The 23484-nt window shown below is 35.2% G+C and overlaps 1 protein-coding gene across 2 annotated transcripts in view; it reads left to right on the top strand.

Moving 5' to 3' along the window:
• Positions 1-23484, top strand: part of UNC13C (unc-13 homolog C) — a 533240-nt gene that overhangs the window by 274994 nt on the left and 234762 nt on the right. For both annotated transcript variants that reach the window (XM_045555386.1, XM_045555388.1), the window contains 3 exons: positions 9818-9974; positions 19997-20065; positions 21714-21803. In XM_045555386.1, coding sequence (XP_045411342.1) covers positions 9818-9974; positions 19997-20065; positions 21714-21803 — 316 coding nt within the window. The remainder of the gene's footprint in view (positions 1-9817; positions 9975-19996; positions 20066-21713; positions 21804-23484) is intronic.

The raw sequence follows: 23484 nt of genomic DNA on the forward strand, positions 1-23484 counted from the left end.
ACATCCCATTGCCCGTTCTCTAGTGCACAGGCAGTATTACAGCCTTGGGAATTGTACGCTCTTTAATGGATATAGAGTGAGAAGGTGTGGGGCAGCGAAAAACAGCTTCCCTGGCTTGGGAGGCCATTACCATGAAATAGGAAGTGATTGATTAGCCTTGCTGGGCATCAGCCTAGGCCCCGGGTATCTGATATAGGGGCTGATGGTGGATGGCTCCTAGAAATACCCTACCGTTTCCCTCTGGTCAGGTTAATGTTTTAGGAGTTTAGACACTAGTCAGTCACTGAATATTTCCCAGTCTATTCAGTTGTCTGAAATTTAGGGAAAGTTTCTCTGGGACATCTTTGATTGGTACCCCTAATTGCCAGTGCTATTGTGATTTTTCATCACTTTTGGTTTTCTTGGAAGTTTCCATGGGAAGCATAGAGGGGTGAATCACGTGCTGCTAGCCACCATCCATCATACCCCAGAAGATCACCTTGGTTAAATTTTAATCAGAAAGTAAAATATTTTTGTCAGTTCTCTAAGACGAATATTTGCCTAATGCTCTGGAAAATCTCAAATACTGCTCTTAGCATACCAGTTATAAGTGGAATGCTATTAGCCTTCAAAGTAGCCATTGTCATTACAGCATTCACTGCTGTGTACTTCAGCAAAATTTTCACAAAGTAATCAGATGTTTTGATAAACTGTCATACTCGAGGTCACCAAGCACATGTCCTATACTCTCTAACTCTGCATAAATACCTTCGGTTCCTATTGCTTTAATGCGTTTTCATTAAGAAATGTTTATTGATCAATTCCTATGTACAAGAGAACACTATGCTAAATATGGGCCAGATAAGAGAATAACAGAGCCTGAACCAAACACGTTCTAGAAGTAACAGATATGTATACAAGTAATACACAACATTGAAGAGAGAGGGAGGATATCCAAAGGAAATAAAATCATTATGTCAAAGACATATCTGCACTCCCACATTCATTGCAACACTGTTCACAATAGCCAAGATACACAGTCAACCTAAGTGTCCATCAATGGATGAACAGATAAAGAAAATATGGAATATATACACAATAGAATACGACTCAGCCTTAAAAACAAAGGAAATTCTGTCATTTATGACATTATGGTTGAACCTGGATGAAATAAGTGAAATAAGCCAGACACAGAAAGACAAATACCAAATAATCTCACTTATATGTGGAATCTAAAAAAGTAGGATGGTGGTTACCAGGGGCTGAGGAGAAAAGGAAGAGGGTTAGGGAGATGTTGGTCAAAGGATACAAAATTTCAGTTAGATAGGAGAAAGAAGTTTAAGAAATCTATTGTGCAACGTGGTAATTATAGTTAATATATTCTTGAAATTGAGTGGATTTTGTGTGTTCTCATCACAAAAATGACAAATATATGAAATAATGCATATGTTAATTAGCTTGATTTATCTATTCCACGATGTATGCATATTTCAAAACAACATGTGCACAATAAATATATGTAATTTTTATTTGTCAAAAATAAATAATTTTTAAAAATATTTAAAAGAGAGAGAGCAGGACAAACTAAGAGAGGGTATACCCTCGTAGTTTAGAGAGATGTGTCTGAACTTACATTGCCTGAATTCCAATCTTTGAGAGACTTGCTTGCTTTGTGACCTTAGGTGAAAAAAAGAAATTAGAAAAGCTAAGAAAATATTTAATTAGAACAAATACAGACAGGGAGTCAGACTTCAGAAATACTGGCAAAACAACATAAAACAAAACAAAACAACCAACTATTTAGAGACAAAACTGAAATTCCTGAGATTACCTGGTTCGCATTGTGTTTTCATGCTGTTCGTGGTGGGAACAGCAACTTTCCTACTTGGTTTCCTATTTTCAGAGGTAATCATACATCTTCAGTTATAACATGGTCAAAAGCAGGCTTAAATTTGTTTTGTGAGAAAGTTTGGGTACTAAAGAAATATTCAAGTTTTTTTTCATATTTTGTAGATCAGAAGCAGATAGTAATTCTGTGATTTCTGGATTATCTCAAGGTGCAAAGTATTTTTGATCTACACTGTGGTTTAGGAAGTGATTAGTCATATTGGAAGCTGGGTAGAAGTGTCAATTTTCATTTCTATGCCTCCCATGTTGCTTTTCTGCTTCTAATACCTACTCATTTCAATCCATCTTTATACCACTTCAAAGTCATCTCTGCAAATTCATCTGATGATGCTAGTTCCCCCAGCAAAAATCTCAGGTGACTCTATATAGTCTACATTAGAAAGTCAGAACTCCTTAGCTGCATACTGTACCAATCAAAATCTGGCTCTGACCTACTTTACCTTCGTCATGCCCTGGCCACTTTTCATCTTATTTCCTCTTATTGCAAACTCCTGTCACTCTGCTAACATTGATCTTGCTAAGATCACAAGGATGTTTATTTGTCAAGTCCAATAGCTTCTTTTCTGTCCTTATTTTATAGGACTCCTAGTTCACTTAACAGTATCAATCATTCCCATGATTTCCCTGATTCTGCTTTCCTGGCTTTCCTTTTCCCAATCTGGTTTTTTATTTGCTCTCAGCCATAGAATTTACTTTTTCTTCCCCTTCCACCAGTTCCTTCTATATTGGTGTTTCCCAGGTTCTGTTCTCTAACACTTCTCATCAGCCTGGACGATCTTACCCTTTCTCGTGCCTTCTCATGGTTCATGCTGATGATCCCAAATCTAAGTGTTCAATCCAGGTCTCCAAAAACCAGTAACATTCCTAATATGGAAGCTTTATAAGCACTTTAAGCTCAAACTTGACATCATCCCAACTTTCAATTTTTTTTTTTTTTTAGTTCCCAGCTCACTTGGCAAAAGGATCATTCATCCAGCCACCCAAACTACAACCTTGGAAATTTAACCTTTTCTCTTCCCTACCCCTTATTCCTTATCAAGTACAAATCCTGACAGTTTATTCTCTTTCAATGTTTCTCAAATCCATTCTCTCCTCCCCATTTCCACACTACTGCCCTAGTTCACTTATCATCTCTTACCTTCTTAGCCTCATAAGCTCCTCCCACCCAAATTAGTCTATTTAAAATACAGATCTGTTGATTTCACTTTCTACTCCATGTAGAAGAGCCAGAGTTCCTTGGAGTTTTTTTTTTATGTTTACCCTGTAAGATTTTGAATTTTGTTTGAAAAATCTTTTGGCCTATAGAGTAGGTCCAACTTACCTAACATATTGCACAAGACTCTCTTAATACCCCTCAGCCTTATCTCAGACCATACCAGTTCTGGAATGTTCTCCTGGAAATTGGGAGTCCACCAGCCTGAAATTGCTAGACTTCAGTGTACACAGTGTTTTATTTCCTTCCATTGTATCTTGATTTGTATACTTTCCTATTCCTCTGCACCACATTCTTTATCTGGCAGTGATACTGAGCCATATGCTTGGCTTGGCTGTTATCCTAGACATTCGTTGCCTCTTAGCCCAGCCTGATCTCAAGACATCTTCCCTGACCCTTCTCACAAATCTGTGATACGCACGTTGTAACCCATTGTCCTCGTAGCACTCTCCTGTGCCTTTTTCATAACTTTCTCATAAGTGTATTCAATTTCTTGTGGGGCTGATTCCCTCACTGGTCTATAAGTAGATCATACTATATACCCAAACCTTACACGGAATCTGCCATTCACACTTGTTCAATTATTGTTTGTTGAACCAAGTTCTAGGAACACTAAACTCTTTGTCATAATCATTATCTCAATCTTATCCTCTAGGCCTTGGCTCAGCAATTTCCCTCTGATTTCTTGTCTCTGCACCACTAGTGGACCAAACTCAGCCTTTGGAGCTTTGCCCTGCACCTCCAGGCCTCACTCCTCTATCCTATGACCCACTTAAGCCTTTTAGCTGACTCCTTAATAGCACTTTCTGCCGTATGACAGAATTAAGATTTAATGTGTGTGCCTCTCAGTTAGGAGTATGCATGTTTTACATCAGGACCATGTTTTAATCAACTCCACATCCTATCACTAAGAAAGGTGCCAGGAATACAGTACCTATGTAGTCAATAAAGGGAGAGTACTCTGACCAGATGGTTTAATGTAAAAAAAAAAAAAAAAAAAATTAAAGGTTAAACAGTAGAAAATCCTAGAATCCATTTTAATACTAACTCTAATTTTGATAAAAGAAAGTATTATAATTACTATTTGGCTATAAATTAAATTTATTTTAAAGGAAAAATCTAAAGTATTAACAGATGTTTGACCTCACTGATTTTTTAAATTTCCTGTGAATAATATATATTAGCATTAATGATAAGTGCATAGCAAAGATTGTATTAAACCAGATAACTCAAAGTTGCATTTATTTACATGGCTTTTCCTATATTACGTATACATTTTCATATATAACCTATAAATTATTTTTTAAACTTTTCATTTTGATTGTGAAACTTTGCTGTGGGATCCCAAAGCCACAATTTCTTAGGGCATTTTCATCATCCAGATATTGGCTAAACCAACTCAGAATATAAAATAAGCAAATCTTGATTTTTTTTTTTTTATATATTCCAGTCATCCCATATCCCACTGCTGTTTCTCTCAAATGTCTTATAAATACTGAGCAATGTTCAGTAATTATGTCCTTTTCTTTTTTAATGTATGTTTTATTTTTTAACTTATTTTTATTTTTTATTGATTTCTGGGGTATATGTGCAGATTTGCTACATGGTTATATTGCATATACATGTGAAGTCTGGGCTTTTTATGTAACCCTCAACAGTTAGTGTACATAATTTCACAGCCCATACCACTCTCCCACCCCATACCCTGCCCTTCTAAGTCTCCAGTGTCTATTTATTTCACTCTGTGTGTCTATGTGTACTTATAATTTAGCTCTTACTTATAAGTGAGAATATACAGTGTTTGACTTTCTGTTTCTGAGTTATTTCAATTAAGATCTTGGCCTCTAGTTTCATCCATGTTGCTGCAAAAGCTATAGTTTCATTTTTTTATGGTCGAGTAGTATTCCACAGTGTATATTATATTCCACGTTTTCTTTATCCAATTCTCTACTGATAGGTTGGTTCCATATCTTTGCTATTGTGAATAGTGAGTGCTATGGTAAACATTCAAGGGCAAATGTCTTTTTGATATAATGATTTTTTTTCCCCTTTGGGTTAATACCCAGTAGTGGAATTACTAGATTGAATGGTTGATTATTTTTAGTTTTTTAGGAATTCTCATACTGTTTTCCATAGATGTTGTACTAATTTACATTCCCATCAACAATATATAAGCATTCCCTTTTTTCCATATTAGTGCCAACATCTATTGTTTTTTTATTTTTTTAACAGTGGTCATTCAAATTGGGGTAAGGTGGTATCTCATTGTGGTTTTAATTTCCATTTCTCTGGTGATTAGTTATGTTAAACATTTTTTATATGTTTACTTGCTATTTGTATATCTTCTTTTGCAAAATGTCAGTTCATGTCCTTTGCCCATTTTTTAATGGGGTTATTTGTTGTTTTCTTGTTCAGTTGTTTGAGTTTCTTATAGATTCTGGATATTAATCCTTTGTCAGATGCATAGTTTGAAAATATATTCTTCCATTCTGTAAATTGTCTATTTACTCTGTTGATTATTTCTTCTGCTGTGCAGAAGCTTTTTAGTTTTATTAAGTCCCATTTGTTTATTTTTGTTTCTGTTGCACTTGCTTTTGGGGTCTTAGTCATAAATTCTTTGCCTAGGCCAATGCCCAACAGAATTTTTCCTATCTTTTAGAATTTTTATAGTTTCAGGTCTTACATTTAAGTCTTTAATCCATCTTGAGTTAATTTTTGTATATGGTGACAGATAGGAATCCAGTTTCATTTTTCTGTATATGGCTATCCAATTTTTCCAGCACCATTTATTAAATAGGGTTTCCTTTCCCAGAGTATGTTTTTGGTCTGCTTTATTGAAGATCAGTAGGCTGTAGGTGTTAGGCTTTATTATGAGTTCTCTATCCCATTCCATTGATTTATGTGTCTATTTTTATACCATTGCCATGCTATTTTGGTTACTGTAGTCTTGTATTATTTGCAGTAAAGTAATGTGATGCCTCCAGATTTGTTCTTTTTACTTAGCATTGCTTTGGCTATTCGGGCCATTTTTTTGGTTCCATATGAATTTTAGGATTATTTTTTCTGATTATGTAAAAAATGACATTGCTGTTTTAATAGGAATTTCTTTGAATCTGTAGATTGCTTTGGGCGGTATGGTCATTTTAACAATACTGATTCTTCTCATCCATGAGCATAGAATTTGTGTCATTTAGGATTTCTTTCATCAGTGTTTTGTAGTTTTCCTTGTAGAGATCTTTCACCTCCTTGGTTAAATATAGTCCTGGGTATTTAAATTTTTTGTAGCTATCGTGAATGGGATTGAGTTCTTGATTTGGTTTTCAGCTTGGTCATTATTGGTGTATAGAAATGCTATTGATTTCTGTACATTGAGTTTGTATCCTGAGACTTAAATCTAGGAGTCTTTTGGAGGAGGAGTCTTGAGGGATTTTTAGATATAAGATCATATCATCAGTGAACAGAGATATTTTAACTTCCTCTTCTCCAATTTGGATGCCCTTTATTTTTTTCTCTTGCCTGATTGATATGGCTAGGACTTCTGGAACTATGTTGAGTAGGAGGTGAGAATGGGCATCCTTGTCTTGTTCTAGTTCTTAAGGTGAATGCTTTCAACTTTTCCCTGTTCAATATGATATTGGCTATGGGTTTGCCATATATGTCTTTTATTATTTTGGGGTATATTCCTTCTATGCCTAGTTTGTTGGGGTTTTTATCATGAAGGGATGTTGAATTTTATTAAATGCTTTTTCTGCATCTATTGAGATCATTGTATGTATTCATCATTTACAATATGATGTTTTAAAGCATATATATATATATATATACACATATATTGTGGAATGACTAAGTCTAGGCAATTAGTATATTCATCACCTCACATAGTTATCATTTTTGTGGTGTAAACATTTAATATACACTCTTCTAGCGTTTCTTAAGAATATAATATAATGTTATTATCTATAGTCACCATGCTGTATAGTAGATCTTTTGGACTTATTCCTCCCATCTAAATGAAATTTTTTATTCTTTGAACAGCATGTCCCTAACCATCTCTCAACTTCCCCAGCCTCTGGTAACCACCATTCTACTCTCTACTTGTATGTGATCAACTTTTTTGATTCTACATACAACTGTGGTATTTGTCTTTCCATACCTGGCTCATTTCACTTAACATAATGCCTTCCAGGTTCATCATGCTGTGGTAAATAGCAGGATTTCCTCCCTTTTTATGTCCAAATAGTATTCCACTGTGCACATATACCACATTTTCTTTATTCATTGATCTGATGATGGACACGTAGGTTGATTCTATACCTTAGCTCTTGTGAATAGTGCTGCAATACACATGAGTGCAGATATCTCTTCAAAATACTGATTACATTTCCACTGGATGTATACCCAGTAGCGGGATTGATGAATCATATGGTAGTTCTATTTTTAATTTTTTGAGGAAATTTTATCCTGTTTTCTATAAGGACTGTACTAATTTGTTATACATTACTACCAACAGTGAGAATGGTTCCCTTTACCTCCTCACCAACATTTGTTATCTTTTGTCTTTTTGATAATAGCCATTCTAGCAGGAGTGCGGTGGTATCTTATTGTAGTTTTAATTTGCACTTTCCTGATGACTAGTGATGTTGAGCATTTTTTGTATACCTACCAGCCATTTGTATCTCTTCTGATGGGAAATATATATTGAGATTTTTTGCCCATTTTTTAATCTGGTTATTTGTTTTCTTGCTATTGAGTTTTTTGAGTTTCTTATATATTTTAGATATTAACCTCTTTTCAGATGTATGGCTTGCAAATATTTTCTCTCATTCTGTAGTTGTCTCTTTACTCCATTGTTTCCTTTGCTGTGCAGAAGCTTTTTAGTTTGATGCAATTTCATTTGTCTATTTTTGCTTTTGTTGCCTGTACTTTTAAGGTTATATTAAACAAATAATTGTCATTTTCAATGTAAGTCTTTCTATTTCACTTATGAAAATTACACTGTGAATGCCTTATGTAGGTTATTACCATTTCTCCCTATTATTTATGCTTGAAGTAACTGCTAAGCTACTGCTGCCATCTTAATCAGGCACCAACCACAGGGTAGCAGCTAAAAGAAGTAAAGCCTGAGTAACACGGCTGCAGTATGAGGGCACTAATCCTTTTATAAAACCAAGAACAAGATTCTTCAGTCTGATGACTGCCAATATCCCTTTAAATTGACAATGCAGGCTCAAGGTAATAAACCTCTAGTCTTTGAGTTTATTTTGACAATTGCTTATGATGATTCTATATTTCTTTTTCCCCCTTGGCATGTATATTTTCCTTTTGTCCTCTCCCACACCACTGTATTCAGGCATTGCATGTTCCACAACTTTGACCTGTGATTTGAGTTTAATAAATCTAATTACTGTGAATTGTTGAAAAAAAATGTTATAGCATATCTCTAAGGTTTTTTTTAATTTCTATTTTAATACCTTTATATTCATTTGTGAGATTCTTATTAGATATTAATTAATTATAATCACTTTAGCATATAATAAATTCAAAACATGTACCACTTACCTTAATGAAATCAGCATTGATAATCTAATTCCAGGATTAAGTTACACAAATCATGGAACTCTCCTGGCATAAATTTTTATTCATGATTCTCAAAGATGTATATTTAAAAATTTAACCTACTTTTGTTGGCCAGTGTCATGACAAGCTAGGTGGAAAGCTAGCCTGGTGGAGATCTAAGACAAGTCACAAATTTCAGGACCACCATCCATTTATTTGGGGGGTACCACTCAGGGCATTTATGTATGTGTATTCTGTTTGTTTTCAATAATACAAAATTCACAAATGGCTAGGTGGAGGATAAATTTCTAAGATATGAGAGCAAAATAGGATCAGATTATATACTGAAAATTACTTTCCTCCATGCATATTTTATCTTTCACTTTTATCATAAGCTGTGCTTTCAATTTTCAAGTCTTTTGTTATAGTTCAAATGAAATAGGTTTCCTTGTGAGAAATAACATAATTGAACACTTGATGCTTCTGATGGCTCTAAATGATACTATTATTCACGGTTTAAAAGAAATGGTCTTTAAGCATGAAGCTGGTATAATTCAATCTGTCCTCACTGTTCATCTGTTTCCCTAATTAAATCCTATCTGTAACAAAGTGCTTAGAAAACAGAATTTCTTGTGGAAGGTATTCCTTCCTGGAAAAAGAAAAAAAAACTCACAAACTGGACTCAAGTCAGATATTACTTGACTTGTTCAATCAATGTGTAATGAGAAGAGGGCCTCTTGCTACTACATCAATGTGAGAGGAATACAAATGCAAAAGGAAATTTTGGCTGGAATATCGCATTTCAGGAACTAAAATAAGTGGAGTCAGGGTCTGGGGAGTGTGAGAGTCTCCTGTGATTTCTGACAATACTAAATTCCACTAGAAATTGCACTTTAAATGTGTGCACACACAACTCTCACACCATTGAAAGAAGTTATACACATTCTTGTGGCAAATTACATTCTAATTAATCCAATTCACATTTATGAATGAAAAATTTCAAAGAGCTGAAATTGTTTTCTCTTTGAATTAGAGATGGTGGGAGTTTTCTCTCCTTTTCATAGACGTAGTTGAGGAATTAATTGCTGATGTTAAAAGCTATGCTGTTATGTGAATTAATTATTTCTGTTTTACAAGTACTTTATGATTTTTGTGTTGCAGGCACTTTTCATGTCTGTCTTCTAAATACATGTGCCCTGGTGTTCCTGCTGTCATGAGCACCTTGCTGGCTAACATAAACGCTTTCTATGCTCATACAACAGTTTCAACAAATGTTCAGGTTTCTGCCTCAGATCGATTTGCTGCTACCAACTTTGGTGTAAGTATAATTTTGTAAACTTTAAAATTCCTGGTAGCTTATGGGAGTTACATTTCAAGGGCCTTTGGACTTAAGATAATCTTGTAATCTTATTGCAGAAGGTACATTTAGGGTATATCTCATAGTGTAATGGGCTACATCTCCAAATTTATTTGAAATTTTTCCAGTGAAATAACTGATAGTCGATAGAAATATTCATTAGATTGAATCTCCATTTCTGAAATGACCTTATAAACATACAGTTTATAAGAGAATGCTGAGATTTTATAAGCAATTCTGTATGTATGCAAATTTGGGATTCACCATTGCAGATTTACTATTTTTTAGATAGTTTCCTGGTCACTGTGAGCTTGGCTGTCTTCTCTGGTGCCTATTGGTGCCTATTTGTACTTCCTGTTGGTTCCCACTGGTACTGATGGATAACGAATGGCGCATCCTCTAAGTAAAAAATAGGTGTATAAAGAGCTTAAAAGAATGATCTTTACCTAATTAGACTGTCCATCTGATGTATTCAAAGGCATCAAGAACACAGTGAAAAGTAGAAATGTAAAGATTCTAAAGAGTCAGGAATTTGTCTGCTGCACCCATCACAGAACTCATCGTCTACAAGTATAATGAAATTGAAATTGGCAAGACTGGAAATAGGGTTAAGAGCAATCTCAGTGAAGTGGTAAGAGTCAAAACTAACACAGAATTAGTGCAGATGGAGAAGAAAGAACGCATTCAGAGCTTTTCAAGGCATAAAATCAACAGGGCTTGATGTCTTTGGGGACATGAACAGTGAGGGAAGGAGAACGGTGCCTGAAAAGATTACCAGGATTTTGGCCGGGGCAGCTGAGTAGGAAGTAGTGCTATTTGATAACTCTGTGAGACAAATATTTTTATTCTCCTTTTTTTTTTCATGGAGGAAACTAAGATCTATTGTAGGACAGTGATCTTCATGACATTATAGTTCTTTTTTCTACTGCACTTCCAATTTAGTTCACTTAGTAGGTTTTTGTTATTGAGTATGTTGTTAGAAACCAAATTTGGGGGTATGTGACATAGAATAGAAACAACTGAGGCAAGTAGATTAAAGGGTGAAAACCCAGTATGAAAAAAAAAATGTGTGCTGCTGTGTTTACTCTTTTACTCTTTCCTTCTAAAAGAGAGAATGCATGCAGGGTATGTGAGGTGAGTTTGAATGAATCAAAGGAAAAAGTAATTGCTATGTAATGACAAATCAAATAAAATACCAGTAAAAGAGAACAGTCTTTGGGTTGGGAGTAATGGAGGTTAAGTTTTTATTCAAACTTAAGAAGTCAGTTCAGTCATCCAAGCCTCACTTTCTCAGTCTGCTCAGTGCAGATGATAATTTGTGTTCTAACATTTTTCTTAAATTTGAGATGAAGATCAAATGAGACAAAAGATGGTAAGCCAGTTTGTAAAAGTTAAAAATGCTGTCCTTCTGTAAGGTATGAGGATTTTATCTCTGCTGCATTACCTAGAGTATAACCAATACACCATCAGCTGCTTTTGTTAGATTGACTCTTGTCAGAGCTGGGACCAAAAAGCTTTCCCCTAGCTACCTCAGCAAATACTGTTACAACCAAATACCAGATCATAGAACAGTTTGTTATAAAAACCTCATCTTGGTAATAGCACTGATTGTCTTGGGATTTACTTGTAACAGAGAAAATTCTGTTATGAAATTGTTTTGTTTCTAATATTCTGCCTGTGTACATTGCGGAGAACAAGCCAACCTTATAGAACTTCTGAGAAAGAAGATGTGTTTATATGACTAATATCCACCATAAAAATTACCTGGAGGAAAATTAGATAGCATGCTCCTTTACTTCATGCTGAACCAAAGAAGAGAGAGAAGATTGATTTCAGTACATTTCAGTGTTTCAACGGCCACACAGTAATAACAAATTGCATTTTATAAATTATATAACTTAATGTAGAATGGAGGGAAAAGGAATATTTCTTTAAACTACATCTTGCTACATTAGTTATTTGGTACATAAATTTGACTATATTTTTCTATAACTGTTGAAAATAGTGCTATTTGCTAAGTTAAACATATCTAATTTTAATGTTTGGAGCCCCAAGTTTTTATTCACCTGACTGAGTTAATTGGGACCTAGTGACAATTATATGGTACTTTCTTTATCCTTCTCAAAGGTGTGTCACCCAGACATTTTGAGTCTCCAAAATATAAACTAGTGGAAAAAGATTTCTTACCTGTGAGAATTGTAAAGCAGACAAATCTTTAAGAAAATAAAACCATAACTCTTATAAATGCAGACTTTTTAATGTAAAAATGTCATTTGAAATTAAGTTGTGAATGAAAAATGCTCAAGACTAAGGTGAAAAGGACAGAAGCCTTGGATATAGAGAAAAGGTACAAGCAAAGTTTGCTGAGGAAAATGGATAGAGAAATTGGAAGAAAATGATAATAAAAATGTGATATTATAAAAGGAAAGGGAAACGAGTTTGGGAAGGGGAAGTGTGTAACATTGTCCATTATAGAAAATTCAAGTAATATGAGGAAAGAAATGAGCCTATTGGATTTGGCAAGTAGAAGGTCATTGTTTATGAAACAGTTGAGGTTGGAGCCTGATTTCTGGGGCTGTTCAGTGAATACCATAGATGGACAATTTTATAAACTAGGGCTCATTTAGTTGCTAAAATATCATACAATCATTAAAAATGAGTTTTTGTAGAGGAATTTATATGATTGAGCAATGATTGTGATAAATGAAAGAGAGTTCTACAAAACTCTACATACAATCTAATTCTAACATCGAACACACATGCACACGCACAGATTAAGCAATAAGACTGGACGGAAATGAAATTTGCTAAAATGCTAATGACACAACCACCTGGTAGGATTGCAGCTGATATTTTGTTGATTTTGTTTTGTATTCATCTTTATACTAAAGTTTAAAAATTTTCTATATTAAATTTGTATTAATTTTATAATAAAAATCTGAAAAAAGAAGGTGGGGAAAGAATATTCTTTCAAGGAACTTGAATGAGAAGGAAAAACAAGAGATCAGGTAGGAGTGAGGTTTTGTCAGGTACAAAGATTATATTTTTACTCTCTGGTTGGGTAGCAATATTTATACTTAATAAGGTAAATTTAAAAACATTTATACTGTTAGGAAAGGAGGTAGTTGCAAGAGCGTGTTTGAAAATTTATCAGATGGGAGAATAAGTGATACAGCAATATTCCAGACGGGAAAGAAGGAAGTACAGTCAAGAGGACAGAAAAAGAGAACTTTATAATAAGAAAGGGCAAGTTCTGTTCAGAAATTTGAGGAAATAGTGCAAGAGTCCTCAAGAGAACACTGAGCTTGCGGTGGAAGAGGGTGGTACAGGTTAGGATTAGCCCCTGAGGGGTATTATTTGATGTTGGGCACCATAAATTTGCTCTAATAACTAATCATGTGGCTGTGAGATCTTCCCAGGGTTTGTCAGCATTCTGATGCTGAAATTTGCAGAAAAGAGGCAATAGAAGGTTAAGGGAATTCATATAGCAATGACGCTGTGAAGAGAAAAGTTAGAGTGATTCATCATGGGGTCTATGTTTGATAAGTGGTACCATGAGAAGCGTGATAGAAAGAGAGAGAAAGAGGAAGGGAGGGAGAGAGAAGAAATACAGAGACAGAGGGTTTTGTGGTAAGAACAGTTCATTTCAGTTAACATTTCAGAGAGGAAGTCTCAGGTCCAAGATGTACCTCTGGGAGTTGATTGTTGAAAATTAATTGTAAACATTGGTATGCTACAGCTGGCTTGTACCTGCTCATGAGAACTGATTGCTAAAGTTTCAGGAATATTGCAAGGTGGTTGTTAAACACAGCCATCCTTGAAATTGCATATGTTAAAAGTATTTACATCATGGAAATTGGCAAATGCTAAAAATCAAGGCTTTTTGTATTCAGAGAGCCATTTTACCAGTATATCATTGAGTGTAAATGTTGTTTGGAGTCAAGATCAAAGAACTTTATTGGAGAAAATATCTCTATGTATGTTAAAGACACTCATGGGTAGATTGGGTTGGAAAGGAAGAAAACTCCATGAGGTAGGAGTCAATATTTTAATTTTGAAAATGTCTTTAGGAAATTTTCTTAGTAAGTTATCTTAAGATACAAATATCAAATGAATTACTAGTAAAATTGCTGTTTTCTAGCTCTGTTTTTTGTTTTTTCCCATGAGCATATATTCTCTGACATACCCAGTACTGGGGAAAACAAAATATGCTAATACATATTTTTTACTCTTACGTTGTTTTATTTGTCCACTAGTTCATTCAGTACATATTTATGTGATACTTCATGTACGCTACTACAGCAGATAATGAAAGAACTGAAAATAAATGTTGACCTTTACTCTCTGAAGCTTATATTCTAATGGAATAATCACATAATCATGTGTAGAAAAAACATAAATCACTTTCAAACTGTGGAAAGTGCCAAAGGAGTTTATTCTTATAAATACTTTGAGGTGGAGGGGGAGCAAATGGTAGACTCTCTTCAGTGACTTATGGAAGCTTGACAAAGCAATAAGACTCTTAGGGATGAATATTTTCAAAGTCCAGAAGAAGTAGAAAAACTATGATAGGCCTAGGAAGATATTTGAATAAAAATAATAAGAAGTAAGGATGCAAAATAAATTCAAAAAATATGCATAATCTACTTGCTGAGTAGGGAAGATAGAATAAAAGATGGAGGGATAAGAGGAGGCTGGGTTATTGGGTTAATATTAGGCTGTTGAAGGCCTTTAATGCTAAGATGTTTGAGCTTCATTCATAAGGCATAGGGTACAATCTGATAGAATTTCTACTTCAGAAAGATCGCTGTGTAGAGGAAATGTTGCAGAGGGGAGAGAGAGAATGTGTATAAGACAGGGTTCAGTTGCAGTAATAGAAGCCCTCCCAGCAACTTTAAGTAGAAAGGGATTCAACATAGGGAATTAGTTATTCTGTAATCTTATCTGAACTACTGGAGGAGGCCCCCTGCATAATAATTCTCAAAAATCGCACAGTGAAACTGATCTGCAAAAGAAACTATAGGCCTTCTTACAATCAGGAAAGTAGAAAACCAGCAGGCTGCCTCTGTTGTCAATGCCACTGTGTTTTCAAAACCACAAAGCTAGTGACAAGAACTTTTAAGACCACAAAATCTTTAATATAAAATTATGTATAAAATTAATATTTATTTAGGACAAACAGCATAAACATTATAAAATCCAGGGGAACAAAACATGGTACTTTCATTAATTAACTGCCTGACAAACCTCTATAATGATTTTTTCTATAATTTTTGGCTATAGATTCTTTGCTCACTTCTTCATATGACAGAAATTCTGAAATATTTTTTATGGGAAGGAAAGATAATTCAGTCTTTTGTCTAGCAGAGGTGATAAAAATTTATAAATTGATACTTTAGAAAGGTTTGTTTTATAGCCGTGTATATTTTAGTGACTTTTATCAAATTTGAGAAAACATCTGTTTCTTTCATATGTGGTGTAAAAGCAAAAATTGCACCCAGCAAAGTTACACAGGCAAGGCTGACCCTATTCAAGGCTACTGCAATAGGGGAGAGAGGTCAGAGCTTAGTTTGAACCCAACTCCACTAAAACAAAAGGAAGGAGGGCTTCTAAGGGCTCAAATAAATTAGAGGGAAAATACAAGAAGGTGTTGAGGGGAGCTTGATCAGTGGGAGGTGTCCAGCACACTGAGTTATTCTGAGTTTGCACTTTCTTGTCTGTGGTAGGCCATCTGTGTTTGCTAATTGATACCCATCAAACTTAGGCTCCTACTGTCCCAAGAAGGCTGGGACATCGGGATGCTTTCTTCTTGGGGATTATATTTCAAAGGAAGAGCTTCCAAATCTTTCAGAAATCTTTCCTGGCTTATAAAACTGGCAAGAGGCTTTTTAAAAGATTTACATATCAAGGGACAGGGAAAGAACTTAAAATTACAAGCTTTCTAAAGAAAATGCTCTAATAAAAGGAAGGTCAGGACCGGGAGGCAGGAAGAATCTGTCCAAAGCTTAGTCAGGCTGAGGGAACATTAGGGTGTCTTGATCAGTGAACTAACATTGCTTTTCAAGTTTTCTTGTGAAGGGACTCTAAATACCCTTTGAGTTGATGAAATTAATTAGTTTATCATTGAAAGCATCATTGTAATAGTATTTTATAATTTTGTGATATTTCTGTTGGTTTCTGCATTAATCTCAAATCAACAAGAGTGGTATGTAGGTGTCCGATATGTTCATATGATTAACAATTGAAATACCAAAAAATTATCGTAATAGCCTCTGTATTACTTCTATTTGAAATGTGCCTCTTTTATTAATAAATTGCTTTTTTTGTTACAATCTTGGAAAAAGATGCTACAATATGCTAGTCCAGATCAGAATAATTTTTATCTTATTCCTACACATGTTACAAAAACCTAAGATCACGTGATTACATGGCTGGGCCTCCTCCTAGATCACTGAAGCAAATAAGGGCCAAGAAGCTTAAACAAAAGTAGCATCTGGTGAAATTCAGCTCTGCTGTTGGAGCCAGGCTTTGAGAAAAAAGGAATGCAATAGAGAAGCTGAGGGTAATGCAGAGGCTTTGGCACCCCTACCTTACAAGAATTGTCCTTCCGCAGTTCCCAAAATCCTGGAAGAAACTTCCTAAGGGGGCACATAGCGGGTGGCAACTGCTTCTCTCCCAGTCAAAAGCCCCCTCTGCCCATAAGCCAAATCCAGCTTACCAACTGGTCTCATAAGGCTCAGAAGCTAAGAATGGTTTTTACATTTTTAAATGTTGAAATAAGGCCGGGCGCGATGGCTCACACCTGTAATCCTAGCACTCTGGGAGGCCGAGGCGGGTGGATCGCTCGAGGTCAGGAGTTCGAGACCAGCCTGAGCAAGAGCAAGACCCTGTCTCTACTAAAAATAGAAAGAAATTATCTGGCCAACTAAAAATCTATATAGAAAAAATTAGCCGGGCATAGTGGCGCATGCCTGCAGTCCCAGCTACTCGGGAGGCTGAGGCAGGAGGATCACTTAAGCCCAGGAGTTTGAGGTTGCTGTGAGCTAGGCTGACGCCACGGCACTCATTCTAGCCTGGGCAACAAAGCGAGACTCTGTCTCAAAAAAAAAAAAAAAAAAAAAAATGTTGAAATAAAATTGACTATTATTTTGTGACACACAAAAGGTTTCTAAATTTCCATTTCGGTCTACACAAATAAGGTTTCATTGGGAAATAACCATGCCCATCTGCTTATATAGTGTCTGTGGAGGCTATTGTGCCACAAGGTCAGACTGAATAGTTGTGACAGAGTCTGGAAAGTCAGAAATATTTCCCATCCAGCCCTTTACAGACAGTTTGCTGACCCCTGGTCTAGTGATTCTCACCAATTAATTAAACATAAATTTTTGACAGCTGACACTACTTATTAGTAGTAGTATTAATTTGCCTCCTACTAGACATATGTGGCCCTTATTTAATACAAAAAACTGAATAGTGTGGTGTTTTCAGATATTGTGACATGCCCCTCGGGGGAAACATTTTTTAATCACCCAGTCTTTTGTTATTCCTCAAATCATACCCTACAGGCAGTAGGCCTCCTCTTCTCTGCAAAAGTAATATCACTCTAGTTAAATAGAATACAGTAAATAAAATTAAATTTCAAGCTGTCCTGCTGTTTAAAGAATCTCTGTGAAAATTCAATCAGCGGCATACTTTTAATTTTACATCATCTGATATTGTTTGGGATTCAGTGACAACAAGCCTGGCAGTTTTCTCCACAGTTTTCTATTTTCCTTGAATGTAAATTTTTCAGCTGGGCACTGCAGACCAGGGAGAGAAACCAAATGTGTGATTTGTATCAGTCAGAATTCTGTTCAGCTGCATGAAACAGAAACTCAACTACACTTGAGTAAATAAGATTTTGTTTTTTCCCTCGGTGTAACCTAAGTCCAGAGGTAAGAAATTCAGGGCTAGGATAGCTGCTCAGGATTGTAATTTTTAAAAAGCGTGGGCAGATGGGGTAGGATGGATGTGGGAACTTCTTTCTTAACAATTTCTTTAGTTTTTCATCTTTTGGGCATGAAATAAGGGCTCTGTCTTCTAGGGTCTATTAGATTTTAAAGTAGGAAAAGGGGAGAAGCAACAGGGCAAAAGTAAGAAAGCCTGAAAATTGTATTTAAGAAAAAATTCTAGGGCAAACACTAATATAACAAATACTACCTGCCAAGCACTCTTAGGATCACCCCAAATAATAATTCATAGATAATATGGTAACTAAGTCCATGCCCTTGAAAAAGCTCTTTAACCAAAACCATGCTACCTGGCCATCCCTGGAGGAAAAGAGGTCTGGGAAGGTAAGCATTTCATATTGGGCACATTTGACACATGAGGTTCTATTAGAAAGGAACAATGGAAAATTGGATATTGGGCAAAGAATCAGCACAGTTTACCCCAGTGGGTAAAAGAGAGCCAACATGGTGGATCAGAGTCACTTCAGCTATCTTGAAGATTTGTACCAATTGTGGAAGTCAGACAGACAAAGCAACCAGAGACATGCCATGAACCATACTGACTTTTACCATCATTTAAATAACTAACTTTACTGTCGCCTAAACTCATTATTGTAGTGGCTCTTCTCTTGTTCTCTTTTAATTGAGACCTACCAACTCACAAAGATGGGAATTGGGGAGTTAATAAAGGACAGCATGGCTTACCTCCTCCCCAGAGAAGGTATGATGGGGAATGGTAGAGAAAAATCTAAGATCTTCAATTCATCTGTATTTTCAGTAGCTTTATTGGCATAGAGGTAACTTGCCTAACAAGATGTAGAAGGCAAGTTTCAATTCTTATGATCCTTTATTGCCTCTGCAGGGGTTAACACAGAGAGGATCCTCAAACTTTGTTCAGTGACGTATAAATATGAAGGCAATTTACTCAGAAAGCTGGAATTTCAACTTGGGAGCAATTCATCAACTCCTGTTAATATTCAGCTCACTCCATAAGACCAGTGACTTCCAGGGATAAGAGTTATATACCCCAGAAATCCACCTCCTATGTGCAACTACTAGGAAATGTTTCCATTTTTGTTAATATGTTCCAAAGTGAAATTTGGTGTTTACAGAATATTAATGTAGGAAGAGACATTTTTTTGTCATTATATTCCATCCCCCCCACTGGCTTTTATAATATTTTTCATGAGAAAACTGGGACTTAGAATACTGGAGTGTCTACCTATAGGGTTTGTATGTGTGACTTCGATGTTTTTCCTTGTTTGTATTTAATCCATACAACTTCAACCTTACACTTATTAGCAAACCTCTGTTCTCCCCACCATGTCATACTTCTGTGAGGAGGACAGTCTAACACTGATACAGCATCAAAAGGAGGCAGCGTCATTTTGGGGGCCTGATTTCTATACTATTTTTATCACTAAATCATAAACATCCTTTAAAAGAAATTGATCCTTTCAGGTTATGAGGTCTATATTTGCTTGCAAAAGGGAAATGCTTTTGCAAATTGGTTTTTGACAAAAATAACAGCTGTTCCCACTTCTAGAGGTGGAGTGAAGTTTAAAAAACTGTGATTTATTTTCTGAGGAGGTGGCATGGTGTGCAGCAGTAGAAAGAAGGATAGGTTGTATTTTCTCTTGTTGATGCATTATATTGCAGTGAGTTATTATGCATAAAGAAGTACAGAGGCAATTCATTTGAGCTGTTTCTACAGAACACAACTTTCTAGGTACTTTGTTAGAACAATTATACATTTCTCATTTATCATAGAGAGGCAGTATGATTTGTTGAAAAGAACATGGATTTGATGTCAAAGAGAGCTAAGTTTGAATCACTGCTATGCCACATAGTAGCTTTAAGATCTTGAACAAGTCATTGACCTCTTTGATCCTTCCATTCTATAAAATTGGGACAATAACTCATAAAATTGTTGTGAGGACTACTTTAGAATGGCCATTTATTTCTGTTCTCCTATTTTGTGTTTGCTTTGCACAGAGGGAAAAATTCATAAAACTACTGGACCAGTTGCATAACTCTTTAAGGATTGACCTGTCAAAGTATAGGGTATGTAAAAATTAAAAGCTTAAAGGTAAACTGCTGTGTTTGGTCCAGATGATTTACTAATCATATTATAAAAATTACCCATTAAGTAATAGAAAAGTAAAAATACTGTTCTCAGGTCCTGCCACACTAGAAGTAATCCAGTACATCTCCTTTGTTATTCAGGTACTTTGCTCCACATCAGCCTACAATGATACGCCACACTCATGTGGCTTTAGCTTTATAATTTCTTTAAAAAGCCATAAGATTTACTGACTCTCAGCTAATTTATTCAGTGGACATATGGGCCAGTACTCATGTTAAATCTCACCCTTTGTTACTGAGATATTTTGCTGATATTTTCCCAATTTCTGAAATTCCTACTGGGACTTACTGCTTCTCTCTTCTAGATTAGTACCGTATCCTCTTTCAGAGCTGTCCAGTGTTTATAATCAACAATTCTGTATTTCACCTCCAGGTGAAACACATACACACACAAAAATACACTCATGTATGTAAGTGCATAAATATAGACACACATGATTTTAGTTATAAAATAGCTACAAAAAATTTGGTTACAAATCTTAGTTACCATAACTACAGATGCTTTTCTATATCTTATATTTTTAAATAATTTATTCTAAACATCTTTTCTTATTTGCACATATGTATCTCTCATGCATTCATTTTTAATTAGTCTATTATTTACAGATACCTTAATTGACTATTTCTGGAAATTATAATACTGAAGTTTTTGAAACTCACATTTCATGTTGGAACTGGGGCCAGCATGAGATGAGAACCAATGGTCTAGCCATTGAAAAAAATTTGGGGGGGCAAGAAAAGCCTCGAGGCCACCTCATTTGCCATCTCATTTGCACCCCAGTTCTTCTCTAGTTCATGTATGTCTAGAAATTAGTTGTGGTTTTCTTGATGGCTCTTTAGAAAGCCAGTCTGAAGACTTTTTTTTTTTTTTAATTTTTTTGAGACAGAGTCTCACTCTGTTGCCAGAAGACTTGTTAACATGATAAATTTCTCAATGTTAAAATCGTTTCTTAGTTCAAACATTTTCCTAATTATACCTTTCCTTTCCTTCAAAATTCTGAATATCTGTATTTTTAAATGCTACTTCTCACCAAACCCCATTAAAAGAAACTTTTTGTTGAAATCCAAAATACTTTAGGAAAGACTATGCAATGAAACCTTATTTTTTAACTTTTAAAAGTTTCTTTGTGACTAAAAGTAAATATAGTACTTGTATAATTTCCTTACTATTTTTTAAAAAATGTACCTATCTTGGGAAAATCTATTATGAAGATATTTTCAAATTTATACTGTACTCCCTTCTTTTAGAAGCAAAATTATTTTATGAACAAGGTTTAATAATATCATAGAATTGCAATAATGATATCATTTTGCATATTTTATTGCATTGTAAGGATAAATATGAGTGTGGCTTTCTAACACTAAAAAGTTAACATTTCCAAATTGTTTATTTTCTATAATGTTTTATGATAAAATATTTTAAGAATACTTTAGGAGTATTTTTTTAAAGTTTTATGCAGTTTATTTTTCATTTTCTTTCACAGGAAGCTAGTTTTAGTTTATTTTCCCATTGGAAGTTTAATGGGAACTGATAACTTTACCTATTTTCTGTTTCCTAATTAACCAGGAAAACTTTCCTGCAAGCAATACTGAAAGGCTGCAAGACTTGAAATCAACAGTCGACCTGCTAACAAGTATCACCTTTTTTAGGATGAAGGTATCTTATTGTATTTCACTGTCTTGGAATGATGTAGAACACATGCATTCCCTGGTGAAGTCTTGTTTTACCCTCCTCTTGATCAAGTACTGTGTCATCCCCACTGATTAAGCTGTACTGTCTTTGCCTGAGTTAAATGAATCTTCCAATGTAAGGTGTATTGAAGAAGAGATTCTCTGAGACACTTGAAACACTCTGATACATTTGGCTCAAATTTAGTTCTAAATTAAATCCATCTTAAACAAAGCTCTCTAGTAAGTGGGCATGGCACTTAAAATAAGAATCCCAAAGAATGGTAAATGGATATGGAGTTCCCTTCTCATTTTAGTTTTAACTGAAGTGTTTTGCTGACTTTTTGCTGCAAGAGAGTAGCTACCTTTTTAACGTTTACTCCCCAATGTTAGCAACTTCTATTTTTAGCCCTAGAAAAATATACTATGTCTGTGTGGTATATCTGATCACCTACACCGCTGGTATAATTGGCTATTATCTAACTATCCAGGCATTTCTTTTTAGATATATCTCTTTTGCTTTAATCGCAAGTTCTCTGCAATCATAATTTTGGCCACCAATGCAACTTAGGTAAAGCCTTCTCAAAACATACTTGCCAAGCCATGGGCTAAAATTTTTCATTCTTTGAAAGAGAGTATTATGATCTTTTTTCAGAAAGTTCCTAGACAGAAAAAAAAAAGAATTTTTTTTCTTTTTATTTGCCCATAATTTTTTTTCACTAGAAGCTCTAAAATTTTATAATATAAAAGAGACAGAAAACAAAACCAGACTGTATCAATGGTCATTTAGATTTTTTTAAAGTTTAATTAAAATTTGTTTGGTTTAAAATCAGGCTAAACTGAGTAACTGGCATGAATAGAATTTATGTCAGTTCTGATCTACCAGCAGTAGCTACTGGAGGAGTATGGAAAAAATGACGATGAGATCCAATCAAGTTGACTGGGATTGACAAGCGATGTCTGCACTGACACTGTGGATGAGGAATGGCAGTGAGGATATGCAGTGCCAGCAGGGTCCTGAACAACTGGCCATGCCTCAGCCACAAGCCTCGCAGTACTTAAAAACACAATCTCCTCAAACTTGCAAATACTCCTTCCCCATCTTCACTACTAACTAATGACTTTGCTTCCTATTTCACTGAAAAAAAGGAGGGTGTTCTCAAACTCTGACCACACATTCCCACTGCCTACCCCATCTAGGTACTTATTGCATGTGTCCATATACTCTTCCTTCTTTTTTGTTACTATTGATGAGTATCTGTTATCCTAGACAAGGTCATTTCTTCCGCTTGTGCAATTAATTTCATCTCCTCTTGTGTACTAAAACATTGGTCCAGGAATTCTTACTACTCTCCTGAATTATCAATTTTCCCCTCCGTACATGCTATTAATTTCCCAATCTTAAAAATACTATTTGACTTCATTTTCTTCTACTACCCAGTTCATCTTTCCTTTTAATAGTACAACTACTCAAAATAGTCATCTATGCATTTTTTTCCAATTTCTTTCCTCCCATTATCTTTTGAACAATTTCCTCCTCCAATTATCTTTTTTTCCTCATCATAGACAGTATAAGTCACTCTTGTACAGTTCTATTAGTTCTGACAAATGTGTAGTTGTATAACCACCACTGTAAGACACAGAACAGCTCTGTAAGCCTACAAAATTCC

Source organism: Lemur catta, chromosome 1 (assembly GCF_020740605.2).
Source record: "Lemur catta isolate mLemCat1 chromosome 1, mLemCat1.pri, whole genome shotgun sequence".
In the NCBI taxonomy this organism is placed as follows: Eukaryota; Metazoa; Chordata; class Mammalia; order Primates; family Lemuridae; genus Lemur; species Lemur catta.